Raw genomic sequence first — 19,690 nt, 5'->3', positions numbered from 1 at the left:
GGCTGGAATCTGTTATGATCGCGAGAACATTTTCGAGAAACCGCTGCAAGCTTTCGTTCTTGGAAGTTGACAGATGTCTTCAAAAACTAGCTCTCGTCGGCCTTAGCCCGAGTGTCTTTTAAGTTCATTCATATACTATTTGAATCTGGAGTTTTGCTTTTGGTGATGATACTGCTCTAGAATGTAAGGTTAGCAAGAAGGATGTAAGGATTTGCTGGAATCTTGAGCGTTTGACCATGTTGTAAGTAGAAGATGTTACTGACTACTCGTTCCCACACTCCACAACGTTCTGTAGTCACATGAAACGTCGTCGGGAGTGAAAGGCATGCTGTCAACTCTTCTGCCTCGCAACCCCGTCTACTCCATAAGAATCATGATCAAGCCATGGTCTTCACAGCAACGGGGCTGGACACCGTGTGTCGCCCATCCGTCCAAGTTATGGATCCAAACTGCCAGCTTTCGCTGCCGGAGCTGCTCGAAACAGTGACAGTGAAGGCCAGCGTTGCTCCTGGCGAGAATGTGAGCGTCGTTGGCTCCACTCTCACGCTCAGCGTCGATGGTATCTTGACTGTTACTTTGTAAGTCGAGGAGGACGAAGAAGAATCCACGCTCGTCAGGTACCTGGTAGCGGTCTGTGTGCCGCTCAATCTCGGGAAGGCGATGGAAGGATAGTTGAGGTTGGAATTCTTCATGGAGCAACTCGTGTTCTTCTTTCCTGCGATCATCCTGACTTTGCTCTCACTGTAGCCAGTGGCACAGAGATAAGCGACGTAGTCGGAGGGTGTTGCGTCGTAGACCAGTCCTGGACTTAGAGATCTCAAGGGATCGATCTGGCCGGAGCCGTAAGCAAATGGATTGCTCAGGCTTCCATCATAGTCGAGTATGCCGTCGTTTTGAGTTGTCGCTGGAGACTCAAAGGCTTGTATGAGACTGGGGAAGAGAAAAGGTGGTAGAGAGTTACCTGTGGTCATGATCGCAGATCTTAGAGCCGCGGGACTCCAAGAAGGATATGCAGACTTTAGCATGGCCAAGGCTCCCGCGACGTGAGGACACGCCATGGAGGTTCCGGAGGCGAAGTTATACTTCACAAAAACGGGCTTGTTCGTGTCGTAGTTCTCATAGTACGCTGGAACGATATCCGGCCAGGCCGCAAGGATGTTTACTCCTGGAGCAGTAATATCAGGCTGCAACAAAGACCAATGATCTTGATAACGAATTGATAGGTGGTACCTTGATTATATCTTCGCTGATGGAGTTTGGACCTCTTGAAGAGAATCCGGCAACTACTGGAGCTGGACTGGAAGTCTCTGCCACTGTCGGTGTCAGTGTAGCGACTGGTGAGGTGGTGCTGTTCATGTAGGATAGCAGCTCGACTCCCACGGCTGTTTTCACGATGGTCGTAGGCAAGGGGAAGTAGCTAGCGAGATCTGCGTGGAAGTCGTTTATGAGGATGGCACCAGCGGCCTTGTTCTTCTGCAACCATGTCACGATTGTTTTCGTGGAAACATAGTCGGGATCGAACTCGCAGACGACGATCTTGTTCTCTACTCGCTTGGGATTTAGACTGTCTGGATCACAGGTGCTGCAAAGTAAGCTATGAGCCACTATTGAAGAACAAAAAAGAGAGTGTTTGAAGCACTTTCACCTGGCTGCTGAGGCATGGATAGATTCATTAGCAGGAATGGAAGAGCCAAGCACGAGGCTGTAAGGTGGTTCTTTCTGAGCTTGAAAGCTCAAGGCCGTTCCCTGCGAAGTGAAGTAGTAGAAAGGTGATGAGAAAGAAAAGCCAACTTTTTGCTCACTCGTAGAGTCTTTCCATCTCCAAGATAGACGTCGGACGCAATGGACCTGTCAATGGTGCTTGCTCCGACCGTGAAAATCCAAGGGGCCGAGTTGTAGACGGACGATTCGTCGGGACCCGAATTCCCAGCGGAGCAAACCACAGTGATGTTGTGCTGGATGGCATGGAAGGCTCCAATCGCGATGCCATCCTCGTCGTAGCTCTCCGGCGAGGTACCAAGCGAAAGAGATAATATATCCACCCCGTCGTCCATAGCGTCATCAAAGGCCTTGAGGACGTCTGCGATGGGACAGCCATCGATCCCACACACTTTGTACACTGCGAGCCTGGCCGATGGAAGCCCACCCCTGGCTGTTCCACTGCCAACACCCTTCATGCTCGCGTTGGAGACGACACTGCCAGCCGCGGTGGATGCAGCGTGTGATCCGTGGCCTATTTCATCTCTTGCGCTCTCCGCGTTGTAGAAACGAGCTCCGATGATCTTGCTGCTCCATAAATAATTCGTTTTCTTTCGTCTTTAGAACGGTACTATCGTGAAACTTACTTGTTGCATTTCACGGGATTCACACCAGCGTTGTTGCAGAATCCTTTCCATCGGCTGGGAGGAGATGACATTCCATCATCGCTGAAACTTGCAGACTCTGGCCATATACCTTCAGGAAAGAGAGAGTAACTTGATATATATATATATCACTTTTGTCAACTCTTGAACCTATGTACCTGTGTCCATCACGCCAACGATGACATCGGCTCCCTCTCCAAGTCTGCGTCTCGAGTATGAGCGACCCGTCGAAAACGTTTCCAGGAATTCCCAGGACCGCGTTGTATGCAGCTGCAGAGTTTTGCTCGGGAACACACTGACCACGTCCCGCATTCCTGCAATAGCTTTTGCCTGCTTCGGGGTCATCCTGGCAGCAAATCCATCAAATCCATGCTTGTAGCTGTAGACGATCTCAGGGGACTCGACTTCACTGTCGTGTGAGTTTTAAAGTCAGTACGGGCTATACTTTGGAGCACGATCACTTCTTGCCTGCTCGTGACAGAATCGAGAATCTTGCCGTGTCTGTGGACCAGCTGCAAACTGTGGCGACTGCCTTTTCCACCGAGGTACACGATATAAATCTGCAAAAACAGAACCAAGTAGTAAATATATGTAGAAAGATGGCCGTGAAGTACCTGACGCTCGTCCTCGATGCCTGCTGCCTTGTTCCACGAGAGGATGCTTAGAACTATGAAAAAAAGACCAGTGATGGACATTCCGCTTTCCAAGTTCGGATTTTGATCCACGTTATATAGTGACCTCTAAGAGCACTGGAGAATGAACAAGACGAAGACGCTACGGTGGGGTCGCACTTAGTCCAGTCTCGTTAGAACTGGTGGTCCACTGACGAGAAGAAATACGATTTCTTCCGTGGTGCTTGTCCCACTGATTCTCGCAGAAAACTCGGCAGTCGATTGATCTTCTCCGCATTAGAATACACTTGTCGAGCAGCCACGTTGCTTCTTGCCTTCATCACAGCTGCGCAAATGCACATCAGCGATGTGTGTGCCACAGTATGATACCACTCTCCAGCACGCAAAAATTTCTCCTTCCGTTGCGGCTGCGCATCCAATCCATCTCCATCCATGAATTTCTTGCTCGCTCCACTTCAAGATGATGCTTCCTCCCATCGTATTCTCCATAATCCAGCAGTGTCTTAAGCGGTCGCGTACTGTTAAGAAGCATGTAATTACAGAGAGCGTTCGTCCAAAATCCCCTCCACGGGCATTTGCTGATATGAGCAATGTCCATTACCACAACATTCCTCTCCACAAGCCGCTGGAACATTGACATAAGATAATCGATCGTTTGCTTCTCGCTGTAAAGAAGCATTAGAAGAAAATACGAAGCTTGTTTGTGTTGTGGTTTCTTCTCAAGCACCACTGTTGCCTCCTCCAAGCACCCAGCTTGGGCAACTGCACAAATCATCGAATTCCAACATTCCTTTGTGGCATCAAATCAAACGTCTCTCAAGCTCGGGCCACAAAAAATCCTTCGAGAGAAGAACGCGGCCACCTTAGTGATTTTTGAATGCAACGTTTGCAAATCCCCGATCTGGGCATATGCAGTGATCATCACCTTTGAGCACTGTGTTTGTAAAGATCTCGTCCCAGAAAGGCATGGATATGAAGAAGCTCCATATCAGCATATCGTGGTTTTTCTCATAGAACAGCGGCATCACGGTTTTGGAGCTCGCTCAAGAACATTTTCGAGAAAAAATGCTGGAAGATAGAAGCGATTGAAGAAGAGTGATGCCCCGGCGCGCGCTTCTCCCTTTCTTTCAAGCCTGGAAAAGATCGGGACTCTAGAGAAGTAAACAAGCTCTAGGCGAAGTACCTCTGGAGGGTTTCGTTCCATGGGATCGATCGGAGCTCGCTGAGGAGGCTCGAGCTTCACCACTTCAAGGATCTTCCCGTCGTTCCACTTGAGCGCCTTGAGATCGGCTTTGGCATTGATGGGAGCTCCCGCGATCTCGACAGAACCCACTGTGGAGCGCATCATGCTCATCATCCTCGTGTTGTCCAGGGCTTCGAGCATCTGGCCCTGGAATCGTGCAAAGAACAAAAGCTCCTTAGCCGATCGCGATCGAGGAGGAGGAAAACGATTCCCACCTTGTTCCGGAAGATGAGCTTGCTGCGAACTCCATGCAGCCTCAGGACCTTCAAGATGACAAGAATGGAGAAGAGCAGTGATCCATTTGCATGATTCTTTGCTCGATCGAGCGCCATACCTCCTCCAGATGCTTGATGAGGATGGCTTTGGTGTTGCGCTCTTCCATGGGCAGCTGGAATTGCTGGAAAAGCCAAGTGTACTCCTCGGTGCTCATACCCAAAAGCGCCATTCCTCTCTCTCTCTCTCTTTCTCTCTATACTCTTTGACCTAATATATAACTGATAGATGGAAGGGTTTAAAGTAATAAAGTGTATAGCTTTTTCTTGATTAATTAAGCTGACTCAGCCCTAGGGCCCCTGTTTAGGGTTTGTGGCCATGGCGCCCGAAGCTGGCAAGCGGGGGAGGGAGGCCATGGCGGATCGCGGCAGCCCTAGCGCATCCTCCAGGAAGCGCATTCGCAGCAGGAGCCCCCCGGGCGGTAGAGACGAGCATCATCGCGGCCACAGCGCCAGGTACGACGGATCGCGGGAGAGGGATAGGGAGCGGGAGCGGGATCGCGAGAGGAAGCGCAGCAGGAGCGAGAGCGCGGAGAGGAAGCGCGGCGTGGAGAAGCGCCAGAGCCCTAGCTGTGATGCCGCTGCCAAATCCAGGCGGAATGAGAGGCAGCAGCAGCAGCAGCACCGGGGTCGGCACCGCAGCCGGAGCTTGAGTAGAGAGAGGAGAAGTAGGAGGAGCCAAAGCCGTGATCGTCTCAAGGCTGGGAATGCCAGGAGCAGGAGTAGGAGTGTGGATCGAGATAGAAAGGATAGAAAGGAGGTGCTAAACAGCGAGAAGTCGGATGAGCTAGCCAGTGAAGCCCAGGAAATTCATGGTGAACTTGGGGAGAGTGGAGACGATGAAAACGATCAGGCTTCTGCTGGCACGACTGCCACGACTACTCAGGAAGAATCCAAGCGGGCAGAGGTAAAGTTGCTTCTCGCTTTTCCGCTTGCTTTGCGTGCTTAGCAGACTTGCGTTTGTTCGTTCCAGCCGATTTCCTTGGAGGATATGTTGAAGAAGCGCAAGGAGGATGCTCTCCAACAGTCTAAGGTGAATGCTCGTTCGACTGTGCTTTTTCCCTTTGCTCAGCATGGGTTTTGCATTTTTCGTGGCTAGTGTTAATGTAACTTTACATGTTTGGCAGCCGTTATTTCTCACTAAAGAGCAAAGGCAGGAACTTGCTCTTAAAAAACGTGAAGAAGAAGCCTCCGAACATAAGCGGAGGTAGCCAGAGTTGCGGTTTAGCTTGATATGACTCTCTGTTATATTTTGCAGGGTCGAAGAGCAGCGGAAATTGTATACAACACAGAAATCTCAAGAAGGTAACTTTCTTCTTTTTCGAAAGGTGATTCCGTTCTTACGTATTTTTTTCTTCAGAAATTCGCCAGCGAGATCTTGAACGTGAAAGAGACCGCGAGCGCCGAGAGCAACGGGAAGAGGAAGCAAAAGTTAGGGAGCGTGAACGCGTCGAGAAACAGGCTAACAGAGAACGAGAGAAAGAGATGGATGCAATCAAAGAACAGGTAATATTTCTAGTAGTTTTATTTCCCATCCCTTCTAACGTCGTTTTTGACCAGTATCTTGGAACAAAAAAGCTAAAGAAACGTGTTGTGAAGCCAAGCGAAAAGTTCAGATTCTCATTCGATTGGGAAAATACAGAAGATACTTCAAGAGACATGAACCCGATGTACGTACAGAAAGTTGCCGTTCTAGTTTGAGGTCTGATACTTCTTTTCTTCTTTCAGATATCAAAATCCTCACGAAGCACAGTTGCTTTTTGGCCGAGGATTTCGTGCCGGCATGGATCGAAGGGAGCAAAAGAAGGTCGGATATATGTCAAACATTTTTGTGACTGATCTTTCTTGTGTAGCTTGCTGCAAAGAATGAGAAGGACCTGCGAGCTGAAATACGGGTACGCGTTTTCATACTGCTTCAAGCGAATCTAATATGAAAAATTATGATAGGCAACCAAGGGACTTGAAGAAAAGCCGGAGGAAGCAAAGGCTCAGAAACTCAAGGAAGAGGCTGCGAATGCATACGATGCATTTGATATGCGTGTAGATCGGCATTGGTCAGAGAAGAAGGTGATGAAACTTAACAGAATCTTTTACTTTACTGAGATGAGCTTGTGTCCTTGGCTTGACCAGCTCGAGGATATGACTGAGAGAGATTGGCGTATTTTCCGAGAGGATTTCAACATCTCATACAAGGTGAAAAACTGTGATCCGTGCGCCTATTGCGTAAACTGTTCATTCTTCTCACAGGAATGTCGTTGTAGGGATCCCGCATCCCGCGGCCTATGCGGAACTGGGAAGAAGGTGGCCTTAGTACTGAGCTATTGAAGGCTGTTAACAAGGCTGGGTACAAGAATCCGTCTCCCATCCAAATGGCTGCAATTCCACTCGGTCTTCAACAAAGAGATGTCATTGGTATTGCGGAAACGGGTACGAAAGCGGATCAGAGAGCTGCTTTTCTCGTTTCTACAGTTTATTTTGTTCTGCTGCATGTAGGATCCGGCAAAACAGCTGCGTTTGTGCTACCAATGCTCACGTACATATCAAGGCTTCCTCCCATGACTGAAGAGAACGAAGCCGAAGGTACTATGCTCTATATAATTTCTGTATCCTTAACAGTGTTTCTTAGGACCTTATGCGGTTGTCATGGCTCCTACGAGGGAGCTTGCGCAGCAAATTGAAGAAGAAACTGTGAAATTTGCACATTATTTGGTACGATTTTGCTGTCTTTTTATATATTTTTCCAGTTGCGCTGTTTATCAGGATATACATGTGGTGTCAATTGTTGGAGGACAATCAATAGAGGAGCAAGGTTTTAAACTTCGCCAGGTTTCTCATTTTTATATAGTGCTGCATTTTACCAAGATTTTCTTTTCTTTCAGGGTTGCGAGATCGTGATTGCTACGCCTGGAAGGCTTTTGGATTGCCTTGAACGCAGGTAGAACGACACTCCTTCCTGTAACTTTGAAACGATTGTGTGTGTGTGTGTGTGTGTCTGTCTGTCTGTCTGTGTAGATATGCGGTTCTCAATCAGTGCAACTACGTGGTACTAGATGAAGCGGACCGCATGATCGATATGGGGTTTGAGCCGCAGGTACATGTTCTCATTCTTATGTGAATTGAGAATTAATTCAAGAAATGCAGGTGGTCGGTGTTCTTGATGCTATGCCGTCTAGTAATCTCAAACCCGAGAACGAGGACGCGGTATGAAAGTATGAGCGTCTCATAAACGTCGTACTAAGTTGTTTTGATCTCTTGTAGGAACTGGATGAGAAAAAGATTTACAGAACTACTTACATGTTTAGTGCAACGATGCCGCCTGCCGTGGAAAGGCTTGCACGGAAGTACTTACGTAATCCGGTCGTAGTTACAATTGGAACTGCTGGAAAAACAACGGATCTCATCACGCAGAATGTTCTCATGGTCAAGGATTCTGAGAAGCTCGACAGGTCTGTACATATGCCTTTTATTGGAGCTCACCTCTTTTTTTCATTGCAGATTACAGCGCATGTTGAATGATCTTGCGGACAAGACGGCCATCGTGTTTGTCAACACCAAGAAAGCTGCCGACGGTCTAGCAAGGCAACTCGATAAGCTGGGCTACCGAGTGACGACCTTGCACGGTGGGAAAACTCAAGAACAGCGTGAGGTCCAAAGGCTCCTCTTTCTTTTTGGTTCTTTTTGTTACGTAGTCCGTGTTTTTAACAGATCAGCCTAGAAGGATTTCGTAGCAAACGCTACAACTGCCTCGTTGCCACCGACGTCGCTGGTCGTGGAATCGATATCCCGGTTGGTTTCTTATTCTACTTCTCTTGGAATCAAAACAACTCACGTCGAGTTTGCAGGACGTAGCCCATGTCATTAACTTTGATATGCCGAATAACATCGAGATGTATACGCACAGGATCGGTAAGTTTAGTTTTTTGTTTTTCCCCGCGGTTTCTGAGAGCTAAACATTTTTTCCAGGTCGTACTGGTCGCGCGGGCAAGACTGGCGTGGCCACGACGTTCTTAACTTTGGGAGATACCGAAGTGTTTTACGATCTAAAGCAGGTAACGCTCTGATAGTCTCGTGTGCTTGTGGCTGATTTAGAGAGGTTTCCTTTTCACGCAGATGCTTGTGCAGAGCAACAGTCCTGTTCCTCCAGAGCTGTCGAGACACGAGGCCTCCAAATTCAAGCCTGGTAAAGCCCATAGCTTTCTTCGCTCTACTTTTATACTAACGCTTGATTCGTGCACAGGAACTATACCCGACCGGCCACTACGGAGGAACGAAACCTTGTATGCTCATTAACACGAGCCTTGTACATAGTTTTCCGGTTTTTTTTCTCTCTTTTGTTGGTAAGCTCTACACATTTGAGGCGAAAAATAAGTAGAGCCGAAACTTAGCTAAGAACTTACAAAAACGAAACACTTTTTTCTCTCAAACTTACAGATGATCTCTATGTGCCGTGCAAAACTGGAACGTTGTTTCTCTCTTCTGTACACGATGGTGGCCCTGTACACGGTCGTATTCACAATCCTCGAGCCAGGTACCTTTTTCTTCTTTCCTGTTGGTCGAAGTGTTAGAATCTGAAGAGCGGCTTGTCCTTCTCTTTGGATATCTTGGCTTCCTCTTCGGCTTTGATCTCCTCTAGTTCGAGCCTCAACCTCTCCAGTTCCAGCTCCTTCAACCGGACGTGGCCATCCAAGTCCGGGCAGTGGTGCTGTGGTGCTCGAGGCGGATGGATCGGTATCATCCCGGAGAAGTCCTTGCCCGAGTAGAAACTGGGCCTCTGGACGTAGTCACCACCCTCGCGCTTGGTACTGTAAGCCTCCTGCAGCGCCTCCACCAAGATCTTGGTCTCCATTCCCTGCTCGGACTTCCCCAGCACGTTTAGATCCGACGCCGTGTCCGTGGACTTGCGGTTTGGATCCAGGCACGCATTGCCGATGTAGCGAATGAACTTCTCCACGCGTGCTATCTCCGCCTTGACGAGGATGGACGCCTCCACAAACGGGCGGATAGTCTCGTTGTAGCTCTTCACCGCCGCCACCTTTGCCTTGTGTTCCAGCAGAGCCTCCTGGAAAGCCTCCGAGTTCTTGGCATTCACCTCCAGCGAGAGCATCTCGTGTTCTTCTTTCGCCCGTGTTACATCCATCTCGTAGTCGACCTCCGCCTGTGCGCAGGCCGCCTTCCACTGGATCTTCTTCACCCTCGTCACCTCCTCGTTTTGAGCTTCCACCTCCGCCTTTTTCTTGAGCATTGCTGCTATCTGACTGGCTCGCCTCATGTTCTGCTCGTGAACGAACTTGGATTGCCGCTCGTACTCCTCCACTGCGGCCTTTGCAATCGCCATGTTCTCGGCAGCCACTGCCTCGCACGCCAGCTTCCAGTTCGCCCTTGCGCGCTCCTCGGTCTCCTGGTTGAGCTTGGCAAACTTCTTGGACTGTGCCTCGTGCTCCGCCATGGCTGCTGCGAGCTCTGCTTTGTAAGTCGACAGCGTCTTCTCCTTGTTCTCTTTGAGGTCTTGGATCTTCTGTTTGAGAGCCGCTACTCGTCGAGCGTTTTCCAGCTTTACTTTGTCGTAGGTGCTCTGGAATGCGTCCTCCGACTCCTTTTTGATGCGCGCGTTTTCCGACTCGATGTACGCCACCCTCGCTGCGTGATCCGCGTGAGCTTTCTCTGTTGTTTCTTTGTTCGTCTGAGTGATCTCGGCCACCATTTTTGCGTGGTTCTCCTGGTTGATCCTGTTCCTGGTCGCGACTGTCTCTTCCATCTCCTTTTGTTGCCTCTCGGTCTCCTTGACTTTAAACTCGAATGCTGTTTTCTTCTTGAGACAATCGGCCTCGTACTCTTCCATTGCTCGCTTCAGACTGAGCGCGTTCATTTCCTCCACCCATTTCACGTCCTTCTCGTACTGCTTTTTGGCCTCGGCTGCCAGCCTTGCGTTCTCTTCGTCAATGTGCTTCACCTGGCGCTTCCATTTCTCGATTTCTTCTACAGCGCGTTGATTCAGCTGCTCGACACGCCGGCACTCCTCCAACCACTTCTCCCTGGCAAAGTCGTGCAGCACCATGTTCCTTGCAATGATATCTTTGCAGCCGTCCTCGTACTTCCTCTTTGCAGCCGCTAGCAATGCTTCGTTCTCTTCGTCAATTGACTTTATAAGCGCCTCGTAGTCTTCCTCCATTTTCTTCTGATTCTTCTGATAAGCTGCTAGCCGAGGTGCGTTTCTTTCCTTGTCGTAACGTAGCCTCACTTTCTCCTCAAGGTCGTGTATCGTCTCAACTATACCACGAACGATGTTCCTCCGTTGCTCGCCTTCTATGATGGATTTAGCCCACAGCATGTCTTCCAGAGCCACCCCTGACACTGGCGGCGGTTTTGTTGCCCAATTCCGGTCGACATGTCTTACAACGCCTCCAGTTAGCTCGGAGATCCTCTGCAGGAAACGTTCTCCATACTTCGTCGTTCCCAATCCAACTGTGTACAGGGGGGTGACAGCGCCTTGCATCTTTAGAAGCTTCTTGATTTGTTGCATCACCTGAGACAATGACAATAGTTAATGTCAAATAAACTTCTAAAGCAACAAAAGAGAAACCATACCAGAACAGGCTTGTCTGGCTTTCCATCAGTGAGAAGATATATGCAATCACAAAAGCTCCGACTAAAAGAAACATCGAGAGCCTTCAGCAGATTCGTTGGGCCTCCTGCTCCCCAACGCAATGCCCAGTTCAGCGCCTCCTCAAGGCTGGCAGGCGTTTTCTCTATCATTGCCTGCCTGAATGTTCCCTTGCGTTTAGCAGAATGACAGAAAAATACCATTTCTCACCTCTTGAGGACTCCAGAACCGGGGTGACGCAGTGTTTCTGGTGTTTTGTTTGTACAGCCTGTAGTTCTCCATGGAAGCGTAACTCCAGGCATCAAACGAGTACATGATAATGTCGAAATGAGTTGCTGCTATGGCAACCTGCAAAACATCAGCAAACTCAGTAACTAACTTGATCAAAAGCCAATGTGTGACATACTCACCTGGCCCCCGGGAGAAAAAACCGCAGCCAGGATGTCATGAGCCATTTTCATACCTCCTTTAGCCATGGTTCCACTGGCGTCTATAAGGAATATAGGCCTCTGTCCAGCAAGATATCCTATAGGATCCGGAGCTGGAGGTGGCTTCCATGGAGGCAACACGAGCGGAGGTGGTGGAACGTAAGCTGGCCTTACTTTCAATGCGGGAGGATGGAATTCTGGAAGTGGCTCGCCTACAGGTGGTAGGAAAACGGGTTCGGGTTTCAACACTAGAGGCAGAGGATAAGGTGACTCTGGATAAGGAAGGAGAGCTCTCGGCTTGGCTTGACAAGGCTTGCCTTTCCTAGCATACATGTCGACATTTGGCATGCACTTCCCCTCGCAACAACAGGGACCAAAGCTCTCGTCGACAGCATAGTAGGCTTTTTCACAAGGCCGAGGTTCAGGAATCGGAGCAACAAATGGCGGAAGGGCCTCCATAATTGGCATCGGTAAAACTGGAACCTTCATAGGAATTGGAGCACTCGGGAAGTCGAGAAGTTTTGGTTCCACCCATTGAGGCAAAGGAAGTTTCTCAGGGGCATAGTAAGTTGGCAGAGGATCTTCCTTGTATAAGGTTCTGTCGATGCTGTTTTCATCTTCCAGAAAGATTGGCTGAGGCGGAATTTTCAAAGGTGAGACGCGGAGAGGGGGTGGCAAATCAAGCGCAGGAAGTTCTTTGGGAACAGGGGCTTCAAAGACCGGGAGCTCAAGGGTAGGACCAATCCCCTCGGATTCTTCGGTTGGAATGGAAAGAAGGCCGTCTATGGGATACAGCTGTGGCAAAGGCTTCATTTCTGGAGGCTCAAACTCGGGTAGGATTTGTTGCTCTGGCGGACTGAAAATAGGCAGATCCTGTAAAAATGAAAAGCATTGAACCACGAGTAACAAAGAGTTGTTTACGTACCTTGTAATGCGTGTTGACAATCTTGCTTCTGAGGTGTGTCAGCAGCTTCCGTAGCTCTTGAACCAAGTAGCTCAAGGGAACGCTGTAAGAACCATGAACTTGTCGGCCATCGGGGAAAAGGAAGTGACCAAAAGCATTCTCACAATACTTTGCGTGGATGTGCTTATCAACCTGTGACATAAAGCAAGCACTGAACCATATGTAAAGCAAGCCAGAAAAAAAAACAACGAGCGAACCTGCGACACATCCGCATGCGAATGGTCAAAATAAACCCATTTTGCCAGCAGCACGTCCATCAAGGTTTCAGGAATTTTCTTCTGCCTACTTTTGCGTGTCTGCATCACATGCTGTCGATCAGCCCGCTGTATAGATAACATAAAAGAACAAGAGAAAAGAAACGTACCTTTGGAGCATCATCCTCAAGAACTTTATCATCCTCGTCAGGATAGACCCTGGTGTCAGGCTTCTGTGGCTTACGTCCTGGCTTTCCTTTTCCCTTGGGCTTTAGCTTCTTCTCGAGCTTGTGATCAAGCAGTGCTTCCTGTCCCTTGCAACACGACCCGGGGCCTTGACGGCCCCAGAGTGCTTGCACCAATTCCTGTGGAAGCTCTCCCTTCCTGGCCATTCCCATCTTAACCTCCGAGGCAACGTCACGCATTTGCACCGACAGCCAACTCCAGCCTTTGTCCGACTTCGTGAGAAAACGCATGCGTTTCGCCTTTGAAACCTTGGAGTGATGGTGGTGCTGTGGGCTCTTGGGCAACGGAGACGCTTGAGCTTCGTGTGATCTTGCCCGTGAGCCACCACGCTGGAGCTCTCCTCTTGCACGGGCATATCCATACTTTGGCTGCTTGATGTTCTCCATGCTCGTTCGAGTTGGACAGCCATTGCGCCCGAGTGAAGCACTGTTGGTCATCCTACATACGTCCTAACAGGGATTTCTTCATCGTCCTGTCAAGAACACAACAAGGAAACTTGCATAAGCATATGATACAGAGAAAGAAGCAAGGGTTCCAAATCTCTCTCACCTGACATGCTGGACAATGCTCCATGCCATTCCCTACGCCGCATTGTGGATTCCCTCTCATCCTAGACAACAATCCCTCACTGGCGCTGCAAGAGGGAGACCAGATCAAGACATCGCTCCAGGGTTTCGCAGCGATCTTACCTCAGCGCGCGCTGCAGATTATCGCACCCTAAACTCGTCCCCATCACCGACATCGCGCCCGCACAGCCAGGCGCTATCCATTCCCTCGATCATCAAAACCCTAAAACCCTCTTCCCTCTCTCTCGCACGCTACCACCCTTCCCAGACCTAAAATTCAAAAAAGAACCTTCATTAGCATATACCAGTGGATAAAGTAAATTTAACGGATGACGTGGGGCACTAATTAAATGGTGGCGTGGCATTTAGCGGGTGACGTGGCATTAGTATATACTATAGTGACGTGGCACTTGAAGATAAAATTTAAGAGTTCCACTCCGAGGAAGATCTCGCCAATCCATAACAGTGCCACCACGAGAGCTGTGAATACGACGAGAGCGATTCTCCCATCAAAGTCAAGCTTTTCTTTACCGTGACTTCCAAGTCGATGGGTTCCTCCTGTCAGATCGTGTCCCCGAGCGAGGAGGCCTCTGTCATCAATAACGCGATCACGACGCCTTCTCGGCCTCGGGCTCCTCAACCAGCGCCTTGAAAATGCCCAGCTTCTCCACCTGTAGGAGCGCCTTCTCCACATCCCCAAGCCTCACCGTCTGGGAGATGACCGAGTCCCAAGGCAGATCGACGTGCTTGGCCATGAGCTGGACTCCCTTGTAAAAGTGGCTAAAGTCCGACCCCCAGCACCCTTTCACCGTGAGATGCTTCCTGTTGATGAGGTGATGGGGATTGACGACAGCGTCTCCGTTGTTCGTGTACTGCCCCACCACAACGTAAGTCCCACCGTCTCGGCAGAAGCTCATCCCCTCGGGAATGGCCTCGGGCCGTCCGGTCACTTCAATCACCACGTCCGCCATTCGGCCGTTTGTCAAATCCCGCACTATAGCCACTCTCTCACTTGGTGCCGCTTTCTGGAGGAGACAGGAAAATCATTAATCACAGATGTTGTTTTCTGTGGTTACTTTTCTCACCTCGATGTTTACTGTAGAGTCAATCCCGAATCTCTTCACTACTTCCAAGCGATGTTCCGGAGCCCCCGTCACGATCACCTGTGATGCCATCGGGATTTTTATGATGGGCTCGACATGGAAGGTGGAGCTTGAAAGTACCTGGAGTGCTCCACTCAGACGTGCCAGGAGAGCTGCCAGCAAGCCAACAGGGCCGGATCCTTGGACTAGAACACGGTCCATGAGCTTGATACCAGCTCGCTCGATCGCATGCAAAGCAGTCGGCAGCCTATCCAGCAGCACATCGACGAGTCAAAAGTTACAGCGGAAAGCACAAAAACGTACCCGCATCCTCCAGCCATGAAGACCCGAGGAGGAAGAACTTCTGGCAAACGTATGATTTTGGTATTGGGAGGAAGATAAATGTGAGAAGACCAGCCACCTAACAGGCCTTTTACGTCGCGAGGATCCGCACGGCAAGTGATTCCCAGGACACGTCTTTTCGGACAGCGAGTGGATTCTTTGTCCACCTGGAAGAGCAATAGAACAGCGAGAACCAAAAAAATACGAATGGGGATACAAACAAAAAGAAAAGAAAAAATGTACCAGGCATGAAACGCAAGAATTGCAAGTGTCGATCACGTCCAAGTAAGTGACCACTGCTCCCTCTTCTATCTGATAGCCCAAAAGATTAGCAAAAATCATCGCAAATAACAAGAATGCGGGTGAAACATCCGTGGTTACCTGCATTCCATCCACGTCCCTGACCGAGCCAACCATGGCCACGACTCGCCCCACAGCAACATGCCCGGGGATGATCGGATAGGGCACGGTATCAAGGCGGCGATGCTTGAGATGAACGTCAGTGCCACATACCTCGGCCGCGATCATCCGCAGCAGCACCGAGCCGGATTCCATGTCGCCGCTGCTGATCCTGGAGCGCTCCAGCGCCAGGGCGCCATCGCCGTGGAGCAAGATGCACGTGTTCTCGAGAATCATTTCAATAAACCCTAAAATATTTGTGGATATTCGGGGTTTTAGCAGCGCATCTTTTTGAAAGGGGCTTTTAGGGCAAGTTGCCGCCAAATCTATCGGCACCGACAAGTGCTCCACATTTGTCAAGCAGTGCGTGTAAATTTATATGGTTTGTGGCACCATCACCTAGGAGGCTTGTACGGCGGCGAGCGAATATCCACCTCTTCCTCTCTCGGTCAGATGGGACATTTTCCGTCCTAGACGAAGCTCTCGCTCTTTCTTTCTCTCCCCCTCACCGCGCTAGGTTTTCGAGAAAGAAAGAATTGATCGACGACGCGGCGCGCGATCGATCGCGCCGGTATGTCCATGGCATTCCATGCGTCGAGGCGCCGCGGCCAGCGCTAGCATCGCCGCTTGCAAGATCAAGATCGAGCAATGGTAGGTTATCCAGGGAGAATGTGAGTGGATTCCAGCTCCTAAGATGTTGATTTGTGTGGAATCGTCATCGTTTCGCTGCTAGGATCTTCGTCGAGGACGATATTTCGCCGTGTAGAACATGGATAGATGGATTCTAACAAGGAGGACCACAACTATACCGGGAATCACTGGACCAGCAGCTACGCAGCAGCTCTAGTGAATTCATCCACCTCCAGCGATTATGGATCCGCGGTGGCGGTGAGTAGTAGTCTTCCCGAAGCGGTGGATTCCTTGCAGAATTTCGATGCTAGACTGCTCCAGCAAATCAAGGCGCAGCATGCAGTAGAGTCCGGGCTACTCCAGCCTTGGCAGCTCCAAAGCATTAGGCCTCAAACTCGCTACGATCACCACCAGCACTACTACTTCCAGCTCGGTGGCAAGAGTTTGCAACCTCCAGTGAATCATCCAGCGGCTTCCCAGGCTCAACCGTTTGGATTTCCATTCCTTGAGACGCAGTTCCATGAGAACGAAACTACGTCATCATCGATGCCAGCTCTGGGCGATGGAGGTGCTACCTCTTCAAGGCAAAGCTTGTATAGCTCACAGGGACGTGCAGCTCATGGAGCTCGAGGAGATCACCACGATCAAAACGCTCAAAGAGTTTCTTCCAGCTTCAAACAGATGAAGCCTCGATCCTACACGAAGGTAAGTGCAAATATCTTTCAAATTTCGTGGCTATGACGGGCTTGGGAGTTGCTTATGGATCGATTCATGATCCTAGGTATTGAAGCTGGGTTCCATTGGAAGGTCACTAAACATCGCAAGGTTTAACAGCTACGCAGAGCTGCGAAGCGAGCTAGCCAGGATGTTTGGTCTCGAGGGTCAGCTGGATCAAAGCTCACACTGGCAGCTAGTTTACATGGACAATGACGGTGACATCCTTCTTGTAGGGGACGATCGCTGGGAGTAAGTTCTATAATCAGTTTCCAGAATTCTCACCCAAGCACTTTCCTTCAGGGAATTCGTGAGCTCTGTCCGTGGCATTAGAATCATCTCGCCATCCGAGGTTGCGATTTACACCAGCGAAGAGTACGCTGGAACACCGCTGTCGACTTGTCTAACTAAAACCCTCAACATGCCCTAAAATCATAATTAAGAATATTCATCACTTCTTATCTATAAATTATCAGAGGGCACGGTGGCACTAGATTGTCATTAAAGCCCTTGTTGAGGAGTTTAGTAGGCTATGCAAAAATGTATCACCTGCTATGCTATCAGTTAGAACATAGTAACATTTGCTTCAAGCAACATGTTAGATGGCCTTAGACTGAATGCAATAGTGACACAAACCACAAGAATATTCTAAGAACATTTTATGGCCTATAGGGTTGGGAGGTTGGCTTAGCCTTGTTTGTTTCATTGGCATTAAAGTAGTGTGTTCTTTTGGGGACTTTTATTGATGTCATTGTGTAACAAGGTCATTAAAGTTCAAAGTAACATTAAAGAGGTTAAGGATTCCATCAAATTAAAGATTATTTATTTTACATAAACCTTTCAGGGTTAAATCAATGTCATATATGTGATTATCATTGGTACGTTAAGCATGTTGAGGATTGTGGTATTATGGAATGAAAGTCATCACTAAATGTTTGTGATAGTTAAGAGGTTATTTCTTGGTTGGTGAAAGTTAATTGGTCTCATAGCCCTTTTGAAGATAAGATGAAAATTGCTTTTTTTATGATGAAATTTACAAGCTATACTTTTTCATAGTGGAAGAATTACATCAAAACTAATCCAAAATCAACTTCTTAGAGTGATTTGACAAAAAATTTGACAAAATTTGACTTTATTTGACAAAAAATTTATAAGATTGATTTTGTGAACCAACTATTAGAAATTAGGTAAGGGACTTTGTCTTTGGATACATATGCTCGTAAGTTCTATGATCTTTGTGTTAGACACTTATAATGAGTTGTTAAAAGTGTAATGTTTCATCAAAGGTTTAAGTTTAGTGGATATGTAGTAGAAGGTTAAGAAGGATTTTCTAGCAACATTAATTAATGCTATCATTAACGCTTAGATTTTTTTGCCAAAACTATCAGTCAACTCTAGTTACCGGAATGGTCTACTAGGTAGTTAATGTGATGATCAGCTAGCTAATACTTCATATTCAGGAAAAAAACAACTATTATTATGTCATGGTTTGAAGAATGGAGATAGCAATGAGGCTAAGAAGTTTAGTTTAGACCAACAAGAGAAAAATAAGGTGGAGGGCAATTGTTTTTATTGTTATAAGGCTAAATATCAAAGCAAGGATTATCTTTTTATGAAAAGATTAAAGAATGTTAAGTTAAATGTGGTGGAATCCATCATAGATATGGTTTAGGCATTTGCTATAGTGGCTTTTCCACATCTATAGCGAAAGTTCAAGAATTTAAATTTCAAGTTCATATCAACTCTATAGAGCTTGATAGTTTTATATGCAATTAACTTGTGAAAGCCAAAAGGGACATTTAGGGTAGTGCAATTAGTAGTCTTTTCAATCTAAATGCTACACACAACTTTTTGAGTTCCAAAGTGGTAAAGAAACTTGGTTTGCTTGTGGAAAAAAGCTTGGTAATCTACAAGGTGGTTATGGTAATATGGATGTAGCATTTGTGTTTATGGTGAATAGGCTTTGAATATTCTTTTGACCGTTTAGGGGATTCTTGACCATCTTTCATTTCAAGTTATGGATCTTGGTCGCGCATATGTTATTTTTGGGAAGGAATTGTTTTATGACAAGAAGCCAAGGATCAATTGGGAGTATAATATTCTATATATTGAATTTAGTGGCGCAATAAAAGAGATTGTCAAAACAGTTAATAGTAATACTCTATTAATTAATACTTTGGAGTTGGTGATATACGTGTATAAGATAGCTAGCTTTTTTATGGTGTACTCATTTTTTTAAATATGATTATATTTGATTTGAAGTACGTTTATGGGCATAGGGTTTATTATAAGCCACAAATTTTTCCTTCCCAATTTGCTAACTTACTTCATTTATCTGACCACCATGGCCTTGGCTTTAATTAAGTTCCCTCGCCAAGGTTCTTGTCTATTGTACTAACTTTTATTTGGTTTTAACAACTCACTACATGAGCAACAAAGTGTTAACCATCCATTCACAAATTCCCAAATTCTCTCTCAATCCCCCTCCCCGGGTTAGACTGGACTTAAGGTTCGGCTATACTCCCTGCAAGGATAAGTAGCCAAACACACTAAGTTTCCAAATTTTTAACATCCTTTGTTATAATAAAATTTGATTATAAGACTCTATAAATCCCAAGCCTTGGGTGCAATATTTACTTCAGAACACCAAAAGAAAACATCATAGCCAAATAACCTGATATGGGTACCTTTATTCCCCCATTTCTATTTTGAAAGGAAGGCCTAAACCTCTAGGAAGGGTAAGGATTAATGAGGCATAAGGTACTCAAGTGGGGCACCACTTCATATGAGTCGAGAGCATTGTAATCAATTTCCCTTTTGGGAGTGGGAGCTACTCTTGAGCATTTCCTTAGGTGGCCCCTCTAACACCACTTGAGTCCATGCTCACTCTCCCGCCTAAGGCTTTTAAGCCCTAGTCTCAACTTTAAGTCAATTTGGAAGCACCATTGGAGAGTTTTTTCAAGATTGATTCCTAGACCTCACTATCCCTACTATATCCCTACTATACTTTTGGA

General features: G+C 47.7%; 5 protein-coding genes across 8 annotated transcripts; 2 read left to right on the top strand and 3 right to left on the bottom strand.

Annotated features, from left to right (window-relative positions):
- Positions 1-314: 314 nt before the first annotated feature.
- Positions 315-4,700, bottom strand: LOC9643334 (subtilisin-like protease SBT4.12). Of its 2 annotated transcripts, XM_024661447.1 has the most exons (12): positions 4,573-4,700; positions 4,454-4,501; positions 4,179-4,385; positions 2,978-4,128; positions 2,832-2,923; positions 2,522-2,772; positions 2,346-2,454; positions 1,803-2,286; positions 1,646-1,746; positions 1,231-1,582; positions 962-1,184; positions 315-904 (listed from the first exon to the last, which is right to left on the bottom strand). In XM_024661447.1, exons 4-12 carry the CDS (start codon positions 3,056-3,058, stop codon positions 378-380), a joined length of 2,220 nt encoding a protein of 739 aa, XP_024517215.1. In that variant the 5' UTR covers positions 3,059-4,128; positions 4,179-4,385; positions 4,454-4,501; positions 4,573-4,700; the 3' UTR covers positions 315-377. The 2 variants fall into 2 exon arrangements, with proteins under 2 accessions (XP_024517215.1, XP_024517210.1); XM_024661442.1 differs by having other exon boundaries at positions 2,832-4,128.
- A 95-nt stretch (positions 4,701-4,795) lies between these two features.
- Positions 4,796-9,099, top strand: LOC9661615 (DEAD-box ATP-dependent RNA helicase 21). Of its 2 annotated transcripts, XM_024659904.1 has the most exons (24): positions 4,796-5,417; positions 5,484-5,543; positions 5,638-5,717; positions 5,769-5,815; positions 5,871-6,016; positions 6,071-6,180; positions 6,239-6,317; positions 6,364-6,405; positions 6,458-6,577; positions 6,641-6,703; positions 6,772-6,937; positions 7,004-7,090; positions 7,137-7,219; positions 7,271-7,336; positions 7,390-7,445; positions 7,523-7,601; positions 7,652-7,711; positions 7,769-7,956; positions 8,006-8,156; positions 8,216-8,296; positions 8,353-8,416; positions 8,474-8,559; positions 8,621-8,690; positions 8,748-9,099. In XM_024659904.1, the coding sequence occupies exons 1-24, from the start codon at positions 4,830-4,832 to the stop codon at positions 8,798-8,800; spliced, it is 2,625 nt and encodes an 874-aa protein (XP_024515672.1). In that variant the 5' UTR covers positions 4,796-4,829; the 3' UTR covers positions 8,801-9,099. The 2 variants fall into 2 exon arrangements, with proteins under 2 accessions (XP_024515672.1, XP_024515676.1); XM_024659908.1 differs by lacking the exons at positions 4,796-5,417; positions 5,484-5,543; positions 5,638-5,717; ... (4 more) ...; positions 6,364-6,405; positions 6,458-6,577 and having other exon boundaries at positions 6,643-6,703; positions 6,758-6,937.
- Positions 9,072-11,601, bottom strand: LOC112341347 (WEB family protein At5g55860-like). The gene is made up of 4 exons (XM_024661280.1): positions 11,522-11,601; positions 11,322-11,459; positions 11,096-11,270; positions 9,072-11,033 (listed from the first exon to the last, which is right to left on the bottom strand). The coding sequence occupies exons 2-4, from the start codon at positions 11,411-11,413 to the stop codon at positions 9,072-9,074; spliced, it is 2,229 nt and encodes a 742-aa protein (XP_024517048.1). The 5' UTR covers positions 11,414-11,459; positions 11,522-11,601.
- A 2,272-nt stretch (positions 11,602-13,873) lies between these two features.
- LOC9643333 (5-exo-hydroxycamphor dehydrogenase) lies at positions 13,874-15,794 on the bottom strand. Its single transcript, XM_002962672.2, has 7 exons — positions 15,767-15,794; positions 15,315-15,580; positions 15,177-15,245; positions 14,916-15,100; positions 14,733-14,859; positions 14,595-14,672; positions 13,874-14,534 (listed from the first exon to the last, which is right to left on the bottom strand). Exons 1-7 carry the CDS (start codon positions 15,792-15,794, stop codon positions 14,118-14,120), a joined length of 1,170 nt encoding a protein of 389 aa, XP_002962718.2. The 3' UTR covers positions 13,874-14,117.
- Positions 15,784-17,182, top strand: LOC9643332 (auxin response factor 11). Of its 2 annotated transcripts, XM_002963076.2 has the most exons (4): positions 15,784-15,983; positions 16,066-16,667; positions 16,744-16,928; positions 16,980-17,182. In XM_002963076.2, exons 2-4 carry the CDS (start codon positions 16,110-16,112, stop codon positions 17,104-17,106), a joined length of 870 nt encoding a protein of 289 aa, XP_002963122.1. In that variant the 5' UTR covers positions 15,784-15,983; positions 16,066-16,109; the 3' UTR covers positions 17,107-17,182. The 2 variants fall into 2 exon arrangements, with proteins under 2 accessions (XP_002963122.1, XP_024520183.1); XM_024664415.1 differs by having other exon boundaries at positions 15,784-16,667.
- Positions 17,183-19,690: the final 2,508 nt, after the last annotated feature.

Source organism: Selaginella moellendorffii, unplaced genomic scaffold (genome assembly GCF_000143415.4).
Source record: "Selaginella moellendorffii unplaced genomic scaffold, v1.0 SELMOscaffold_2, whole genome shotgun sequence".
Taxonomy (NCBI): Eukaryota; Viridiplantae; Streptophyta; class Lycopodiopsida; order Selaginellales; family Selaginellaceae; genus Selaginella; species Selaginella moellendorffii.
This window is presented reverse-complemented; position numbering and strand designations above follow the sequence as displayed.